This window comes from Anolis carolinensis, chromosome 2, assembly GCF_035594765.1.
Source record: "Anolis carolinensis isolate JA03-04 chromosome 2, rAnoCar3.1.pri, whole genome shotgun sequence".
Taxonomy (NCBI): domain Eukaryota; kingdom Metazoa; phylum Chordata; class Lepidosauria; order Squamata; family Dactyloidae; genus Anolis; species Anolis carolinensis.
In genome coordinates, this window is record NC_085842.1 from 65623242 (window position 1) to 65640785 (window position 17544).

Below are 17544 nucleotides of genomic sequence, written 5' to 3' on the forward strand. Positions count from 1 at the left end.
CAGTCCTAGACACTTGGGAAATGTCCGACGTGTGATCCAATTCAACAGCAAGCATAGTGATCTTGTTTGCTGTGTACTAATCTTGTTGTGTACCAAATAATAATAATATAATAATAAAACTTTATTTGTATTCCGCCTTATGTCCCCAGGGGGACTCAGGCCAGATTTCAACATATAAAGGCAAACATTCAATGCCTCTATAAAAACAAATACTGACATAAAACCCAGAAAAACCCATATATGAAAAACCCCACATATAAAAATAACATTAAAATCTCACATCAAATTAAACCTAACATCAATACATTGAACCAAACGTAGTCAAACTAAAATTATATGACTTATTAGAGTCTGCACAAGCATTTACATTAATCAACAGAACCAACTAGAGTTCACAAAGTTGTGTGTTTTAGTTGTGTGGCAAATGATGTAACTATAATAATAATAACTTTCTTCTTATAACCCGCCATCATTTCCCTGAAGGGACTCGGGGCAGCTTACAAATGGGACACAAGACATAAAAGCCAACACAATCAATAAAACATATTAAAAAGGAGTACCATAAAATACAACAACCAAAATAAAACAGACTAAACATTACAGAGTATTGCAGATTTCGTTGAAATTCCATCAGACCAGGTTCTACAAAAAACAAAGACTAAAATTCTAAAATGGGCATGACAGAGCTGTAAAAAGGCTGGGCAAGGAATAGTGCAAATGACAAAGGGTGCATCTACACAAGACATGGGCAAACTTTGGCTCTCCAGGTGTTCTTCAACTCCCACGATTCTGTTAGGCTGGAGGGCTAAGGTTTGTCCATTCCTGATCTACACTGTAGAATGAATGCAATATGACAACGCTTTAACTACCATGGCTGAAGGCTGTGACCACATAAGTTATATTTTCACAAGCCTTCCTCGAGCCTTCTCTGCCCAAGTGCTGCAGCCTCAGCCAACTACAACTCCCAGGATTTCATTGTCTTGAGCCATGGCAGTTTAAGTGGGGTCAAACTGCATTCATTCTACAGTTCAGATGCACCCTAAATCTACTATAATAGTGATGCTGTTGACACTGATATTTCACTTGTGCAAGCTGCATGGTTAAATCTATAGGCCTCCATCCAGTGACAAAAAGAAACCCTGATAGGAAGGCCCCTTGACTTACGTAGTACCGGTAAGTCTTTATTCCAAAGGGCACTTCTTACTTATTTATAGGTCCCCACTGCTGAGAGCTTCCGTCTTTCCCTTCTCTCTCCAGAAGCCAAATGAGCTCCGGTGTCTTATGGCTCAGATACCAAAGAACAGGGCAGGTGACCAGCAGCCTACCAGCTTGGCTGGAAAGGTCAGCCCAGTTCAAGTGACACAACTGAGAAGAGGCAGACCCAGTTAACAAAGGGCCCTTCCAGACAGGCCTTATATCCCAGGATCTGCACCTGTTTCCCTCTATTAGCTCTCAGAATAGATGACATATTCCAGTTGCCATCTGCTTGCCCATAGAAAACCATGAAAACCATATGTAAGAAACTAGAGCTGATGCGGTTTGTCCAATGCAATTTTCTGAATCGGTTCCCCAAACAACCCCAGGAACAGGCCTAAATACCAAAACACCAAAATATTTATGTTGTTGGACTGTGTAATTTTAAAAGACTGGTGTCATTTTTATGAGTGTATTTTTAAATTGCTTTTTGATTCAATAGATCTTGAATATTATCATTTCTTTGACTGAGTTAAAACGTTATAACATTATAATGAGGCAGACCAAGTTAATAGGATTATTATCAAGCAGTCGGTAGACAGGGCTTTTCAGGAAATAATGTTTCAAATGGTAAAGGCAAAAATCCACGACAGGGAGTACAGCTGGCCCTCTGTATCCATGGATTCGACCTTTGGAGGCTTAGAACTATTAAAAAGAATATCCAAAAAGCAAATCTTGTTTTTGCCATTGTATAAAGGGACACCATTTTACTTTGTCATTATACATAATAGGATTTGAGCATCCATGAATCTTGGTATCCACAGGGCTTGGTGGTGGTCCTGGAAACAAACCGCAGCAGATATGAGGACTCACAGTAATGGCATGTATCCAACTACACTTATAGGTACAGATGTGGGACCTCATTAAACGGTAAAGGAGGAATGTCGCAGGGTACAGTATTTCTTCTCTGTCAAGTTTGGAGGGGATATGTGAGGGATGAGCAAACAAGGGTAGGACTCAGCTTTGTATTTTCTAAATTGTTGGCAAATAAATTAGGAAACTGTCATCTTGAAATTTGTGACCCTAGATCTTAAAACTAGAACATTTAAAAAACCCTGTTCAAACAAATAAACTTTTGGCATAATAATCCAATCTACAGATGACAACGTGAGACAGCAGCTTGGCTTGGAGGCACTGAAATGAGTCCATGAAATCTGAACCAATCTGGACTCACATCTCACACCTTATTGCTACACTTAGTTTTAATGGGAAATGTATTACTTTTGAACAAACTGCTCTTGCTTTTGTGCCTAGTGAGGAAGCCTTCGACATTTTGTATGTAATGTAACCAGTTTCTGCAATGTACTGAATCAGGGAGTTAAGATTTTTGGCTGCTGGGCCAAGCAAGCTATTGACATTTTCCAGGTGAGTAGCTCTGCTGAATGGGGTGTTGTTGCCTTAAGACTAACAGGATTTATTACAGCATAAATGTTGTAGAAGCACATCTAGGTCATGACAGGAATTTGACAGATATCTGTATTGAAGTGAATAAAAGCTGAACAAAATGATGTAATAAATCTTTACCATTTTTACTTTTTAGGGTGCCCAGACATTGTTTTTATTGCCAGAAAAATAGAGTATAAGTAAGAAAATTGCTTTTGACATGAGCATACTTTGAAAATATTTACCACCTGAACGATTTGTGTGTTTAGAACTGTGTTATACATTTTAAGTATCCCACTGAAGTTTTGAAAATAGGCGATGAAGTTGTTCCCAACAATGTTAAGTTGGAGACACTTGAGGTGGATATCTTAGCACACCGAGATAAGAAAAAAGGGCTAGGATTACCCTCAGCATAGAATATTTTCACCCCAATTCACCATTCCAGCACAGGTTTGGGGAACATGTAACACTGTCTTGACTGCAGCTTTCTTCATCCCCAATCACTGGTTCACTGGCTATGCCGACCAGGGCTGTTTAGGAGTGGCAGTCCAATAACCTCTAAAGAACAACATGTTCCACAGCCCTGCTTTAACAGAAAATGCCACGAGATGATACAGATTTCCGACTGTCGAGTGCAGAAAAAAACCAGATTATCACTAAAAATAATTTGCTTTCATTTGTTATGGTTCAAGGTTTCTCCCGATTCTTATAGAAAACAGTGATATTCACAACAGTGTAAAATAACTACAAGTTTAGGAGCAGAACCACTCCTAGTTCAGGCTACTCCAAAGAACAGATTGTTATTGCAAACATTTCCACAATATCACCAGCCAGTGTTTATCGCTATTCCTGTCAAAACAAGGACATTTTATTAAGTGCTTTGGTGATTACCTAAAATTGAGTGAGAGGTGAAAACAGCTAAATGCTTTTATTTTGTACAACCATCATTTTAATTAATGCTCCCCAGGTGGTTTCTAAAATCTGAAGTCAAGTTGTCAGCAGCTTTAATAATGCCTCTTATTGCTTATTTAAAAAGTACAACTAAAGGTAACACCTCTGCTTATTTTTTTCTGGTAAATTAGTTTTTAAGACAAATGTTTTTCAGCAAAGCAAGATCTCAGAGAAACTCACCCACAGAAAAATGTTGTTTTTAAAATTAAGAATTCTAAAACATTTGTTTTCTCACCCTCTCTCATTTGACAGAGATACTCTTTCATTTGACAGAGAGGCTACAAAATAGATGAGCTAAAGTTATCTGACTTTCTTCTTCTATATATATATGCAAACACTCAAATTAACAACCGGAAAGGTAGACATTCTCCCTCTTATTGCCAAAACATCTAACATCTATTTCAGTGATGATAATCCCAATAAGAATAGGTCTGATAACTAAAAAGCAAGCTTACTCACTTAGTTTTCCTATGGTACAAGCACAGTATAGTTTTAACACTTCGTTTCTTTCTCATTGTTGCTTTAGGCAGTTAAAACACTTTAGGGGAGACTCAGAGGTTCTGTCTGTAAGAGGAGAGGCAAATTTGACTTGTATTTTTCTCTGTCTTATATATTTGGTGTAAAGCTTTTACAAGGTTTGGGGAAAATGTCAGTGCCGCACATAAAATCCACACTCTTTTGTGCCAGAAAGACAACACTAAATGTCAAGGTTAACTTTTTTTGGCATCAGCAAAAAGTCAGAAATCCTACACTAAACACTCAAATCAGTAGAAACTGACAAATGTAAATATTCTGTCCAATAAGAACATGTCTAATATGCTGGGGGACTTTTAATCTGTTCCTGAATAAAAGGAACATATAAATAAGTCACAGAAATTTGGACTGCTTTGGTGAAGGTCCTTCGTCTTCCTTTTTGAGCCACTGGTCCATGAAGCTTGAACTTGTTCTTTTAGCTGGTGCTGTTTGGATGAATTGACTGGACCATCTTGGTAAGTCACCTTCTTTCTCCTCTTCTTTCTTGGGAGATTTGTTTTTTAACCAGTTCAACATCATTTTGCTGCTTGCACTAACTTTGGTTTCCTGGAACACAAAAATGGGGGGGGGGGGGGGGGCTCTCACTATTAGAAATAATAACTACGATTTATCAGGAGCTGCAGACCAATTCAGTGAATCTTCCCAGTACACAGTAATGGGGTTTCCAGGAGGCTTACAAACTTAGGTGAAGTGAAATAAATTTTACTAAGAAAAAAGCAAAGTATTTTTTTCTAAAACAAATTAGGTGCATTGGAAATGATAAGAACTAGCTTAGTGTTTTCTTCAAAAATAAACTTAAAAATGGTTCTTCTCCCATTGCAGAACAGAACCTGCATCCCTGAAATCTTTTCAAATAATCCAGAAAAGTCTAACAAATATTGGTAAAAAGAACAATCTCTCTTGGTACCAGGTGATCAACACACATGCAGCTTAGGAAACATGTTGACTCAGCATGTGAACTGGGGAGTGAAAGTGATGAGCCTGGGAAAAATCAGAGGCCCCAATCACATGATGAGTCTCTGTAATGGACACTCTCCTATTCAGACCTGTCAGTTTCCATGTAAAAAGAACAACAGCAGAGGAGACAGGGGATATAGTGAGGCCAGCATGCACCCATCTGCATTTTATTGTATCATTATACTTCCTAACCCCTTGAACAGATATTTTGTGGTTTGTGTTTGTTTCCTAATTAATCTGCAACATGAACACAATTACAGTTTCATAAAGAAACTGAAACTATAACATGCAATTGTCAGATGTAATATTAAAACACTATAGGTATCTTATGACAAAAATGTGTCAGGAAAGTTACCAGACTGTACCTTCTTTACATCCAGATCAATGGGTACAATGCATTCTGGGGAACTGTTTCGTGAATTGTTCACTACGGTTGACACTGGATGAAAGGCGAGATTTTCTGTGGGGTGGATAACCTTCAACGCTTCTTGTATGGGTATTTCTGCAAAGTCCAACCATTTACTAATAGCATCATCCCCATCCAGGATAGCTGGCATCCTAAACAAATAAAAATAAAAATATGTAAATTGTTCAAGGAAATACCCAAAGTAATCTACAGCATGTAACAAATAAAATAAAATCGATAAAGATCAGATTCTCAGTTTCCCAACAGGATGGAAATCAAGAACGGATAATTTATCAAGTAAAATTTGCAGGAGTCTGGACTAACAAGGCCATACAAAAGTTTTGGAATAAGAATGACCTCTATCAAGGACAGCATTAACACAGTAATGTAATAGTGAAAACAGGTCATTCAAATGAAGTCACGAATGGTGAGATGTTCATCTCTAAGAAGAAACAGAAAATATGTTTGACTTGCAGATCTGACCTTGATTTCATCTTATTTATCTAAACATATACAGCGACAATAACAAGTATATAGAGAAAAAAAATGAAGGCATAGAAAATGATCTTTAGCTAGATCCTTAACACAATATGCTGTTCAAAAAACTATTTATTTACTCTCCCTTGCCTGTTATGGATGGAGCTTACAGTTTTAGAAGCATCTACTGTGATGACAGTGTAGCTGTACAGTGTTTCTCCTCCATTAGGAGGCTCCCAGCAATCAAAAATGCCAGCCATGGTGAGTAGCCTCCTATCCTCTTTTATATCTTCTTCCTCCACATCAGATTTGATGATCTGCCAAATGAAGACATCATGTAATTAAAATCTACATTTAACAGGTGCAACACCCCTTAAGCACTATCTCTTTGGACCCACAGTAGTTTATCTGTTTTACTGGGTCTGAGCTCCAGCTTGTTAGTCCTTATCTACTGCATTACCACCACCTCTAAGCCACAATATCTGAAATCCATAATATGATCCAAGACATGATAGTGCACATTCATATATAGAATATGAGTCCACACCAAGGCTAACACAAGCCACGTTCTCTTTAAGCGGCTGAAAGGCACTCCCACCAGGCCAACTGCTAATGCTCTGGCCTTGGAGGGAGAGAAGGAAAGGCAGGCTCAACTTCATCATGCCTGGGCCTAGATACAGATGAAAGGCCCTTCCTTCACCCCAACTGCCACTGCCTTGGCCTCAGAGGGGGGTGGGGGGAGAGGCAGCATGTGAGGCACCCTCCCTCATTGCCAGCCCCTTTGTCTTTAGATTGTAAAGCAGGCATGGGCAAACTAAGTCCTTCAAAGTTTAAGTGGAAGTTTAAGTCCAAAACACCTGGAAGGCTGAAGTTTGCACATGCCTGTTGTAAAGGCTGAGCAAAAGGAACTATTTTTCTTATATTTTTTTGGTAAAGCACCACATTTTTAAAAAGGATCTTTACCCTTTATGTTTGGTGCTGGTTTCAGCTGCTTGGAAGCAAAACCGCAGGCTTGGAAGCACTGTGTCCCCTTTGCTCACATTACAGCCTTTCAGCTAAGTTGTTCATGTTGCTTTGCTGCATAGAGGACTATGCCCCAAGGCTAGCATTACTCCTAGCCAGAGGCGGCCCAACCATAAGGCAAACTAGGCACTTGCCCATGGCGCCATCGTCCTGGGGGCACCTTTGTCCCAGGAGGATGGCACCACCCCCAACCTCCTCCTCCTTCGGGCCATCTGGCGGCCGCGCTGGGCCTCCCGCCTTCATGCCGTGCGGGCCCACCTTTGGGGCCTTCAGAGATTGTGAGGTCTGTGGGAACTTGGAAGCTAGGTAAGTGGGGTTTATATATCTGTAGAAGGTCCAGGGTGGAGAAAGAACTCTTCTTTGAAGCAAGTGTGAATTTTGTAATTAATCACCTTGATTAGCATTTAATGGCCCCGTGGCTTCAAGGCCTGGCTACTCCTTGCCTGGGAGAATCTTTTTTGGGAGGTGTTAGCTGTCCCTGATTGTTTACTGTCTAGATTTTTCCTGTTTTCAGAGTGTTGTTCTTTATTTATTGCCCTGATTTTAGTTTTTCCTGGGGGCTATCTGGGTTATCTAAGTCCACACTGCCCTATATCCCTGTTCAATGTTTGGTGCTAAATTCGCAAATATAGTAATTCCTACATAACATTACCATGTATTAAACTTCTTTTTCTGTTGATTTGTTGTAAAACATGATGTTTTGGTGCTTAATTTGTAAAATCTTAATGTAATTTGATGTTTAATAGGCTTTTCCTTATTCCCTCCTTATTATTCAAAATTTTCGCTTATCCAACGCTTTTATTTTTCAGTGATTGGTTTCGGGGGGGGGGGGGATTCTGTTCGCCTACACTTGAAAATTACCTAGGGCCGGCTCTGCTCCTAGCTCATACTGCAACAGTAGAGAGCAAGCAATACTAAAAGGACAAATAATGAAAGCATAGTGCTTCTCCATCTCCTGTGACAAGCTTGGCAATCACATTGCTAACTTAATCTCCTTTTCTAAACTAGCAACTGTTGCCACACAAGATTTCAGGGGAGAGCCAAGATATTAGTATTTGTACCTGACTTAGTAGGCCTTTTTAGATAAGTTACACACTTCTCACAAAATCTGTATGTATGCTGTACAGGCAGACCTTGCCAATCTGTATGTGATCTAATGCAGTCAAATATCTGCTTAATTACATGGAGCAAAAAAATAAAGGCCAAACTTTCTGAAGCATGCTGGGCATTAGTGTAGAGAGGTAAAAGTACACCTTAGCACTAGTAGTATTAATTCTCTAATGTTGTACCGTTTCCTGCTCATTCAAGGGAAAGTAAATAAAATACGGTTGCTTCTGTCCATTACGTTGTTGCCACTCATAATAACCCTCAGCCAGCACCACACAGCGTTTGCCTTTTACAAGAGGTCCCTTTAGTGATGGAGAGAGAGAAGAACAAAAGAAATATCAATTTATGCAAATAACAGCTTCAAATACTTTTAAAACATGTTGTCATGGCAAGAATTTATAGTAGCCTATACTGGATCCTATGACACGATCTTCAAAAGAATTACTTTTTCACATGAAAGTTTACAAATGGTGCTTGCTGACATTAGATTTTCACTACGGTCATAAGAAGGAAAGAGATTTTAAATTTAAATCACAAAAATTTAAATCACAGAAAATGTGATCGGATGAAAGGATATAAAAGAAGGCAGGCTAGATACAAACATAAACAAAGGTCTAGAAAGTGGTGAAAGAACTGAGGCCATCCAGCTGTTATTGGCCAAAAACTCCTATCTGTTCAAGACAGCATAACCAGGGATTATGGAAACTTTCCTTCAAAAATACCTGGTGAGTAATTATTGTCCATACCAGCAATAGAAACGGCGAAAGAAATTCAGAAAAGAGAAAGTAAAAGAAACATGGTAGAAGTAACTTCACATTCAAAGAGGTTGAAATCCAAGGCAAGACGAAGAAGAGTTCACTTAAGTGGGCCAACTGCTACGTCATTATATACTTGAGGGGGCTCTTCCATTCTGTTAGAAGAAACTATTTGCTGTTGGTAGAAATAAGGTAAAGATTAACTTTCCAGTCCAACCTTTTCTTTCCTTAGCACAATGCTATGTAGGGCAGAAAAGAGAGGACAGTTATTTTTCTATGAAGAAAGGAATAAGAATGCCTTTTAGAGATGTTTTATGGGCCTCCACTTGGACTATTGTGCTTCTAAATGCCTTCCACACAGCCAGTACTATTTGTGTTTAACCGGCCAGACCAGGCAGCAGGTTATCTTAAAGCCACGCTGTCAAGTGCACCATGTGAAATACTATCACCTGCTGGGCTCTTTCCTTTCAGGAAAATCAAGAGGCTGGGTTCACAGCTTGCTGTTCAAATTATTTACATTTGGTGCAGCAGGACAACAGTTACTGATGCCTCTGTGAAAAAGCATACATTTTTGCATCTCTCAGAAGATCTGAATGACATGGCAGAGAACAAGCAAGAACCATCAACATATTTATTGCAAAAAAGAAGAACTAACCTTATAGGAGAGTTTCTGCATCATGGTATCACTACGACAATTGGAAGTGTTGTACTGCATTTTAGATGGGTCAGATTCCTTGAACCAGGTTGGAACTAGCCCCCAACGCATGGCCATAAGGATACGTTCAGAAGAGCCAGCATCCTATTATAAAGTAGAAAGAGAAAGAAAATTTGAGGGAGCGTATCCACTGACACATCTAAAGACTGCAAAATGCATGTATTTACAGAGCTGTGGGGAGAGTCCAAAGACTTTTAAAGCACAAAAATCCTACTGCTGAAGGAACAAAATCTAGATCATTTCTAAATCAGCAGGGTTTTTATCTTTCAAAAACTGCACACACAAGCCACAGCTGTTCTGCTGAAGTGCTTCTTGCACCTATTTGCACATGGAGCTTCCTATCCAACTAGGAATATAAGCTTCTGCATGTATCTCTCAGGTGGTGAAAAGCTGTATCATATTTGCACCTTGTGTTTTGCAGTGGAAATGGCAGACTCCAGTCTGATCAATTACTGAATGCTCATCACAAAAGGAAACATATACATCTTTTTTATGGAACTGTTGATATTGATTTTTAAAAATAATTCACATATAAAGTATGCTTGTAGATAAACTCAGCATTATAGCTCAGCAAGTCACATTACACAACAGAACATGGAAACGGAATACAAACAAAACAATGACGGTCGTATTAAACTGATAAAAGTAATAATAACAATAACAATAATAATAATAATTGTATTTGGCTCTAGACTACCGGGATTATTTAGTTTTCAGGTTTTAACTAGGGGAGTACCCAGGCATGTTTTCAGTTGTTCTCTGTGCTCTCAAGACCTACCTGTCCTTGATTATTATTCTAAATGGACAAAGCACATATGAATGTTTGCTAAGACACACATTGTTTAATGGGGACTGGCTAGTAGAATTATGGCTGTAAATTAAGCCTGTATTTGGTATGTCAGGGAAGAAGAATTTCAGAATTAATGAAGTTGTTGGACTGCTACTTCCACCATCTCTCTTCACTAACTATGCTTGTTAGGGATTATGGGAATCGTAGTCCAACATATGGAGGGCCCCATGTTTCCTACTCCTGCAATAAAAAACTAGCAGGAAGTAAGCCCCACATTTGGAATTCCATGTAATTAGACATGCCCATAATTGCAGAGGTAAATAATCTTAAGTAATGTCCTTGTACATATTTTCCTGGAAGTAAGACGCAACAACGTAATGGGACTTGAACTACTTAGTTGTATTGCACAATAAGACCTGCCCGCTTCTAAGTATAGCTTCTACTGTTTATATGAGTCATTTCTTCCCCCTTTCACAGTTGAGACAATTGAAACAGACCAAGGGGTTTCACTTCTTCTTTTTGCCAAGGTTCAGACAAATCTACTTTCACTGCTACTTCTTGAGTGACTTTATAAATAAGTTTTCAAAGAGTTAAAAACAAGTGCTAAAATAGAGTTATTGCCCTGAAACATTACAACACACATGCAGCTCTAAACACTGGAAATACTAAGTTCTTTATTCAATAGCAAAATGATATATGTCTTACTCAAAGGTAGTGGTAAGAAACATTGAAACTAGTTTATACACAACTAGCAGTGTATATGGGCTGATTTGCAGTCTCAGCTGGAGCACTTCATATCTTACTCTTATCCTTTGACGATATGCCCATAATGTAGCACAAATAATGTTTAACATTCATGCTGAAACACTAGTACTGTGGGCAGGTATTTATTTATTTATTTATTTATTTATTTATTAGACTTGTATACTGCTACTCCCAGTTTGGCTCGGAGCGGTTTACAGAAATAGATTAAAACAATACACTTAGCTTTAAAATAACAATAAAAACAATAAAAACAACAATAAAAACAGACATAGCCCTGAGTTTTTCACCCATTGAAAGCTTGTCAGAAGAGAAAGGTTTTGCAGGCTTTCCGAAAGGCAAGTAGGTCTCGGATAGTTTGTTTCAACTCGCAAGGCATTCCATAAATGAGGGGCTACAATCGAGAAGGCTCTCTGCCTAGTAGAAGACAAATGATAAGTCCGTATGTTAGGGACTTCAAGCAAATCTTGGTCTTTAGACCGAAGTAATCTCTGGGGTTGGTAGGGGGATAAGCGGGCCCTCAGGTATGCCGGCCCCAAACCATATAAGGCCTTAAAGTTTAGTACCAGTATCTTGAAAGTAATCCGGTACTCAATCAGTAGCCAGTGCAGCTGTTGTAGAATTGGGGTGATACGCCACCTTGCCGGCACCCCGGCGAGAAGACGAGCCGCCACATTTTGCACCAGCTTCAGTTTCCGGATCACTGACAGAGGAAGGCCAACGTAGAGGGCATTACAGTAGTCAAGCCTCGAGATGACCATCGCCTGGATCACCGTAGCCAGGTCCTTCCTAGATAGGTAGGGAGCCAGTCGCCTAGCCTGACGTAGATGAAAAAACGTAGATCTGCTCACAGCAACGACCTGGGCCTCCATTGTGAGAAGAGGGCAGAGTATGGAGGGGCAACTCACTTAATCACTTTCTCCTTTGAGAGACATTTTCGGAACACTTATGTTTCCTTTTATACTGTTGCATATTATTATTTGTTTCCTTTGCCTAGAGAAAGTATTTTCTGTAGTCCTGGCTAATGAACCACTGAACAATCAGCTGCAACTTTGGGATGAGGAGTGAAAGGAGAAGGGGGCAGACATAAACACTTATCATTTAGTATGCCAATATAAGGGCAAAAATTAGAACGTGTGATTTCAACAACCTTGAAACAATTGTGTGAATTCATGTTTTTTAAGTCACATTAGTAAGATGTAAGAAATAGGCCAGTGAAAAATCTTCCACACATAGGATGAAACTGGCAATCACACTAAAAGATATACATTAGCATTATGTAGTTTTCTTCTTTTACATTCTTTCTCAGATGGAAACTCTACACAGCACTAAAAACCTGCTCTGCAGTCTCATAGCCCACTGTAGCTGACTTTTGGGCATATTGGGTGTGGGGCTACAGGTAAAAAGAAAAATGCCCCCCTTCCCAATTCCACTGGTTGAAGCCATGGAAAAACAGCTCTGGATTTGGCACACAGGTGAACTTCTGCCTGAGGAGAGAGCATCATCCCATACTTTCAGCACAATATTTTCCTCACATACTATCAAATAAATTACTATTACTGCTTGTATTTATATCTAGCTTCTTCTTGCCAAAGCAGCTAACATAAAAACTGTAACAATGTGTGTATTAAAACCTAAATCTAAACAAATAGGTAATTCAATCAATATAGAGAGAACAGGAAACTATTTGTGTGGTGCAGTTCCCAATTCTAGTGCCAGCACTCACAAATCTGGGTGTTATTTGCTCAACATGATGTGATATCATTTCACATATTTAAACATGGCTTTCATGTCTCCTCTCAGCCTTCTTTTTTCCAAGCCAAACATTCCCAACATTTGCAGACTGTCGATCTGTGGCCCTAGCCAGCACACAAAATATGAAGGCAACACCAGAAAATAGAAAAGAATCCCAGTGAAGAATCGTTTTAAGTGCTACACAACATCAAATTAGCACATAATTTGAAGGTTCACCTTCTCAAAGTGCTTTAGGGAGAGGAGCACTGGGTTGTTAGACTGTGGGCTCTTATTGTAAGATGGTTTATACTGGTCAGCATTTTTCCATTCAGGATGCCTTCTCCTCCCCTGGGTATCGCGGTATGCACAGGCACGGCGGATTCGATCTGCTCCCAGGGAAACGGCTGTGCGGCCACACATCTTTCACCAGTGGCCTATGCATTCAAATCAGTAGCCTACAGGTCTGGTTCAGATCCCAATTCTAGAAACAAATAGATAAAGGGAAGCCTTTAACTTGTGGCTTGAAAGTCAGAACACTCCTGAGTTAGCTATATCCTATGAAACTTCATTCAAGGTACACATTCTCTTCACAGCCCTCCCAGGGTGATGGGCAAGTAGGTAATAAAATGAAAGGAAAATTTCTCCCATTAAAAGCAAATGCAGTTCAGAGGTATGTACAGTCCATCCTTGAGTTACAAACATCCAACGTATAAATTAGTCATAGTTAAGAACGGGGTGAGACAACAGGAAATGAGAGAAATCTACCCCTAAGAAGGGAAATTTTCTCCTGGAAGAGTTATCATGGGGAAAAGGTGTCTTCACTGAAACTTTTTCACCAATCCTTGTTGCATACTGCAAGTTGTTTCTGGTGTGGGAGAATTGGCTGTCTACAAAGACGTTACCCAGCGGACGCCCAGATGTGTTACCATCCTGTGGGGAGGCTTCTCTCATGTCCCCCTCTCATGCTCAACATTTACACAAATGACCAGCCATAGCCAGAAGGGACAGAGTTTCCTCTATGTTGATGATTGTGCCATCACTGCTCAAGCAGGGAGCTTTGAAATAGTGGAACAGAAGCTCTCCAGAACTCTAGGTGCTCTTACTGCCTATTACAAGGAAAACCAACTGATTCCCAATCCATCTAAAAAGCAGACGTGTGCTTTTCACCTTAAGAACAGACAAGCATCTCGAGCTCTGAAGATTACCTGGGAAGAAATCCCACTGGATCATTACAGCACACCAAAATACTTGGAAGTTACCCTGGAATGTGCTCTGACTTACAAAAAGCACTGCTTGACTATCAAGCAAAAAGTGGGTGCTAGAAATAATATCATACGAAAGCTGACTGGCACAACCTGGGGATCACAACCAGATACAGTGAAGACATCTGCCCTTGCGCTTTGCTACTCTGCTGCTGAATATAAATGCCCCGTGTAAAATACATCTCACCATGTTAAAACAGTGGACATGGCTCTTAATGAGACATGCTTCATTATCACAGGATGCCTACGCCCAACACCGCTGGAGAAATCATACTGTTTAGCCGGTATTGCACCACCTGATATCTGTCGGGTAGTAGCAGCCAGTAATGAAAGGACCAAGGCATTGACATCTCCGGCCCATCTCCTGTTCAGATATCAGCCAGCATGCTAATGCCTTAAATCAAGAAACAGCTTTCTAAAATCTACAGAGATACTTGCAGGAACACCTCAGCAAACCAGAGTCCAAAAGTGGCAGGCTAAAACTCGGAACCTCAAGCGATGATTGATACCGAATGAGAGACTCCCTTCTGGGCACACAGAAGACTGGGTGACTTGGAAGGTGCTGAACAGACTGTGGTCTGGTACCACAAGATGCAAAACTAGCCTTAAGAAATGGGGCTACAAAGTGGAGTCCATGACATGTGAGTGTGAAGAAGACCAAACCACAGACCACTAACTACAATGCTGTCTGAGCCCTTACACATGCACAGTGGAGGTCCTTCTCACAGCGACACCAGGGGCACTCCAAGTGGCCAGCTTCTGGTCAAAGGAAATTTAGTATAATGCCAAGTTTTTAACTTTGTTTGTGGTTTTTTAAAAATACATTATAACTGTATTTGCTTCTGACACAATAAATAAATATCAATCCTTGTTCCACAACTAGCCAAATTCCTCAAAACCCAATTATGACAGGGACAGAAAGTGAGGTGAAATTCTTCTGAACAGGGGCACAGACAGCAAAACAAGCACCACAGGGGTGTTAACCATTCCCTATGCTATCCCGTGGCGAAGTGTGTTAAAGCACTGAGCTGCTGAACTTGCAGACCGAAAGGTCCCAGGTTCAAATCCCGGGAGCGGAGTGAGCGCCCGCTGTTAGCTCCAGCTTCTGCCAACCCACCAGTTCGAAAACATACCAATGTGAAAAGATCAATAGGTACCGCTCCAGCGGGAAGGTAACGGCGCTCCATGCAGTCATACCACACGATCTTGGAGGTGTCTACGGAAAACACTGGCTCTTCGGCTTAGAAATGGAGATGAGCACCAACCCCCAGAGTCAGACATGACTGGACTTAACGTCAGGGGAAAACCTTTACCTTTACCTTTACCTTTACCTATGCTATCCAAAGCTCTATCCATCTATCTCTGGAGTTACACACACACACATAAACACGGCTGGAGTTACACTTATAAAATGTACTTGTACCGATTTACATGCAAATTAAGCTTAAGAACAAACCTATAGATCCTATCTTGTTTGTAACTTCGAGACTACATATACTCAGAAGCAGGTTTGTGAAGATGATTACTGCTTAGATAAATTACATGAAGGACAGAGCTGGACAACGGAGGCCTGCCAGATATTGTTGGACTGCCACTCCCATTGCCTCTAGCCAGCAGTGATAACGGACCCCTATGTAAGCAGCTGTCCAAAAAGCACCCAGAATTGTACATTTCGCTTTTAAACAAGGGTTTGGATAAAAAATCAGTTGCCTTAAGACCACAAGATATTAAAAAAGCCGAAACTCACAGAGAATTTCTAAGGAATGGTCACCATCTCACTCGCAAGGTATTTTCCCCTCATTTACAATCAGATGACACATCCGGCCCAGTGCTTTGGATCCAGTAGCTTTACCTTAGACAGGCCTGGGCAAACTTGGGCCCTCCAGGTGTTTTGGCCTTCTACTCCCACCATTCCTAACGGCCTCAGGCCCTTTCCTTTTCCCCCTCAGCCGCTTAGCGGCTGAGGGGGAAAAGGAAAGGGCCTGAGGCCGTTAGGAATGGTGGGAGTAGAAGGCCAAAACACCTGGAGGGCCCAAGTTTGCCCAGGCCTGGCCTTAGAGGTCCTATAGGCCAGAAATGGCAGAGAGGCCTACCTCGCTCTCGCTTTCTCTCGGAGCCTCCTCGGTCCCTCCTCCTCCTCCGCCTCTCGGCTTTCAAAAGCGCCGCCTCGGAAGTGAAGGAAGGGGCCCGCCTCCTCCACAGCCCTCTTCCCTCAAAGCACTTCCATTGCCCATGGATTCCCGCCATCTCGGTGCCCCCCCCCCCCCAATAAATAGAGGATCGTATGGTTGGAAGGGAGCCCCGGTGGCAAAGTGCGTTAAAGCGCTGAGCTGCTGAACTTGCAAACAGGTCCCAGGTTCAAACCCGGGGAGCAGAGTGAGCGCATGCTGTTAGCTCCAGCTTCTGCCAACCTAGCAGTTCGAAAACATGCAAATGTGAGTAGATCAATAGGTACTGCTCCGGCGGGAAGGTAACGGCGCTCCATGCAGTCATGCCGGCCACATGACCTTGGAGGTGTCTATGGACAGCGCCGGCTCTTCGGCTTAGAAATGGAGATGAGCACCACACCCCAGAGTCAGACATGACTGGACTTAACGTCAGGGGAAAACCTTTACCTTTACCTATGGTTGGAAGAGGACCTTCCCAGCCCCCCTTCCCAGGGCCATCCAGTCCAACCCCATTCTGGCATAATCAAAGCACTCTCAACAGACGACCAGATGCTGCTATGATCGCACTTATGAGATGTAAGCACTGATAAGACCAGGCTTATAAAATGGGAATAGAATCATACAGCTGGAAGATATCACTCGGGTCATCCAGTCCAACCCCGTCATGCAGGAAAAGCACAATCAAAGCAGCCCTGACAATGGCCATCCAGCCTCTGTTTAAAAACTTCAGAGGAAGGATCTCACAACACACTTCAAGGCAGAGAGTTCCACTGCTGAACAGCTCTTACTGTTAGGAAGTTAGATATATAATAATGTATGGTGAAATAGAGGAGGACAGATATGTATTAGTAAAAGTATACATTACACGTCAAATGTTAAACACAGCAAGAATTTTATGAAAAAGTACTAGGTCAGATAATAATATAAGGTAAAGGTAAAGGTTTCCCCTGACGTTAAGTCCAGTCGTGTCCGACTCTGGGGGTTGGTGCTCATCTCCATTTCTAAGCCGAAGAGCCGGCGTTGTACATAGAGACCTCCAAGGTCATGTGGCCAGCATGACTGCATGGAACGCCGTTACCTTCCCGCCGGAGCGGTACCTATTGATCTACTCACATTTGCATGTTTTCGAACTGCTAGGTTGGCAGAAGCTGGAGCTAACAGCATGCGCTCACTCCGCTCCCGGGTTTGAACCTGGGACCTGTTTGCAAGTTCAGCAGCTCAGCGCTTTAACACACTGAGCCACCGGAGGCTCCTAGATAATAATAT

General features: G+C 41.2%; 1 protein-coding gene across 2 annotated transcripts; it reads right to left on the reverse strand.

Moving 5' to 3' along the window:
• Positions 1-100: 100 nt before the first annotated feature.
• hmces (5-hydroxymethylcytosine binding, ES cell specific) lies at positions 101-16358 on the reverse strand. Of its 2 annotated transcripts, none has more exons than XM_062969825.1 (7): positions 16204-16358; positions 13086-13329; positions 9503-9646; positions 8275-8394; positions 6113-6279; positions 5445-5637; positions 101-4668 (listed from the first exon to the last, which is right to left on the reverse strand). In XM_062969825.1, the coding sequence occupies exons 2-7, from the start codon at positions 13266-13268 to the stop codon at positions 4456-4458; spliced, it is 1020 nt and encodes a 339-aa protein (XP_062825895.1). In that variant the 5' UTR covers positions 13269-13329; positions 16204-16358; the 3' UTR covers positions 101-4455. The 2 variants fall into 2 exon arrangements, with proteins under 2 accessions (XP_062825895.1, XP_062825896.1); XM_062969826.1 differs by lacking the exon at positions 16204-16358 and adding an exon at positions 15858-16007.
• Between the last annotated feature and the right edge of the window lie 1186 nt (positions 16359-17544).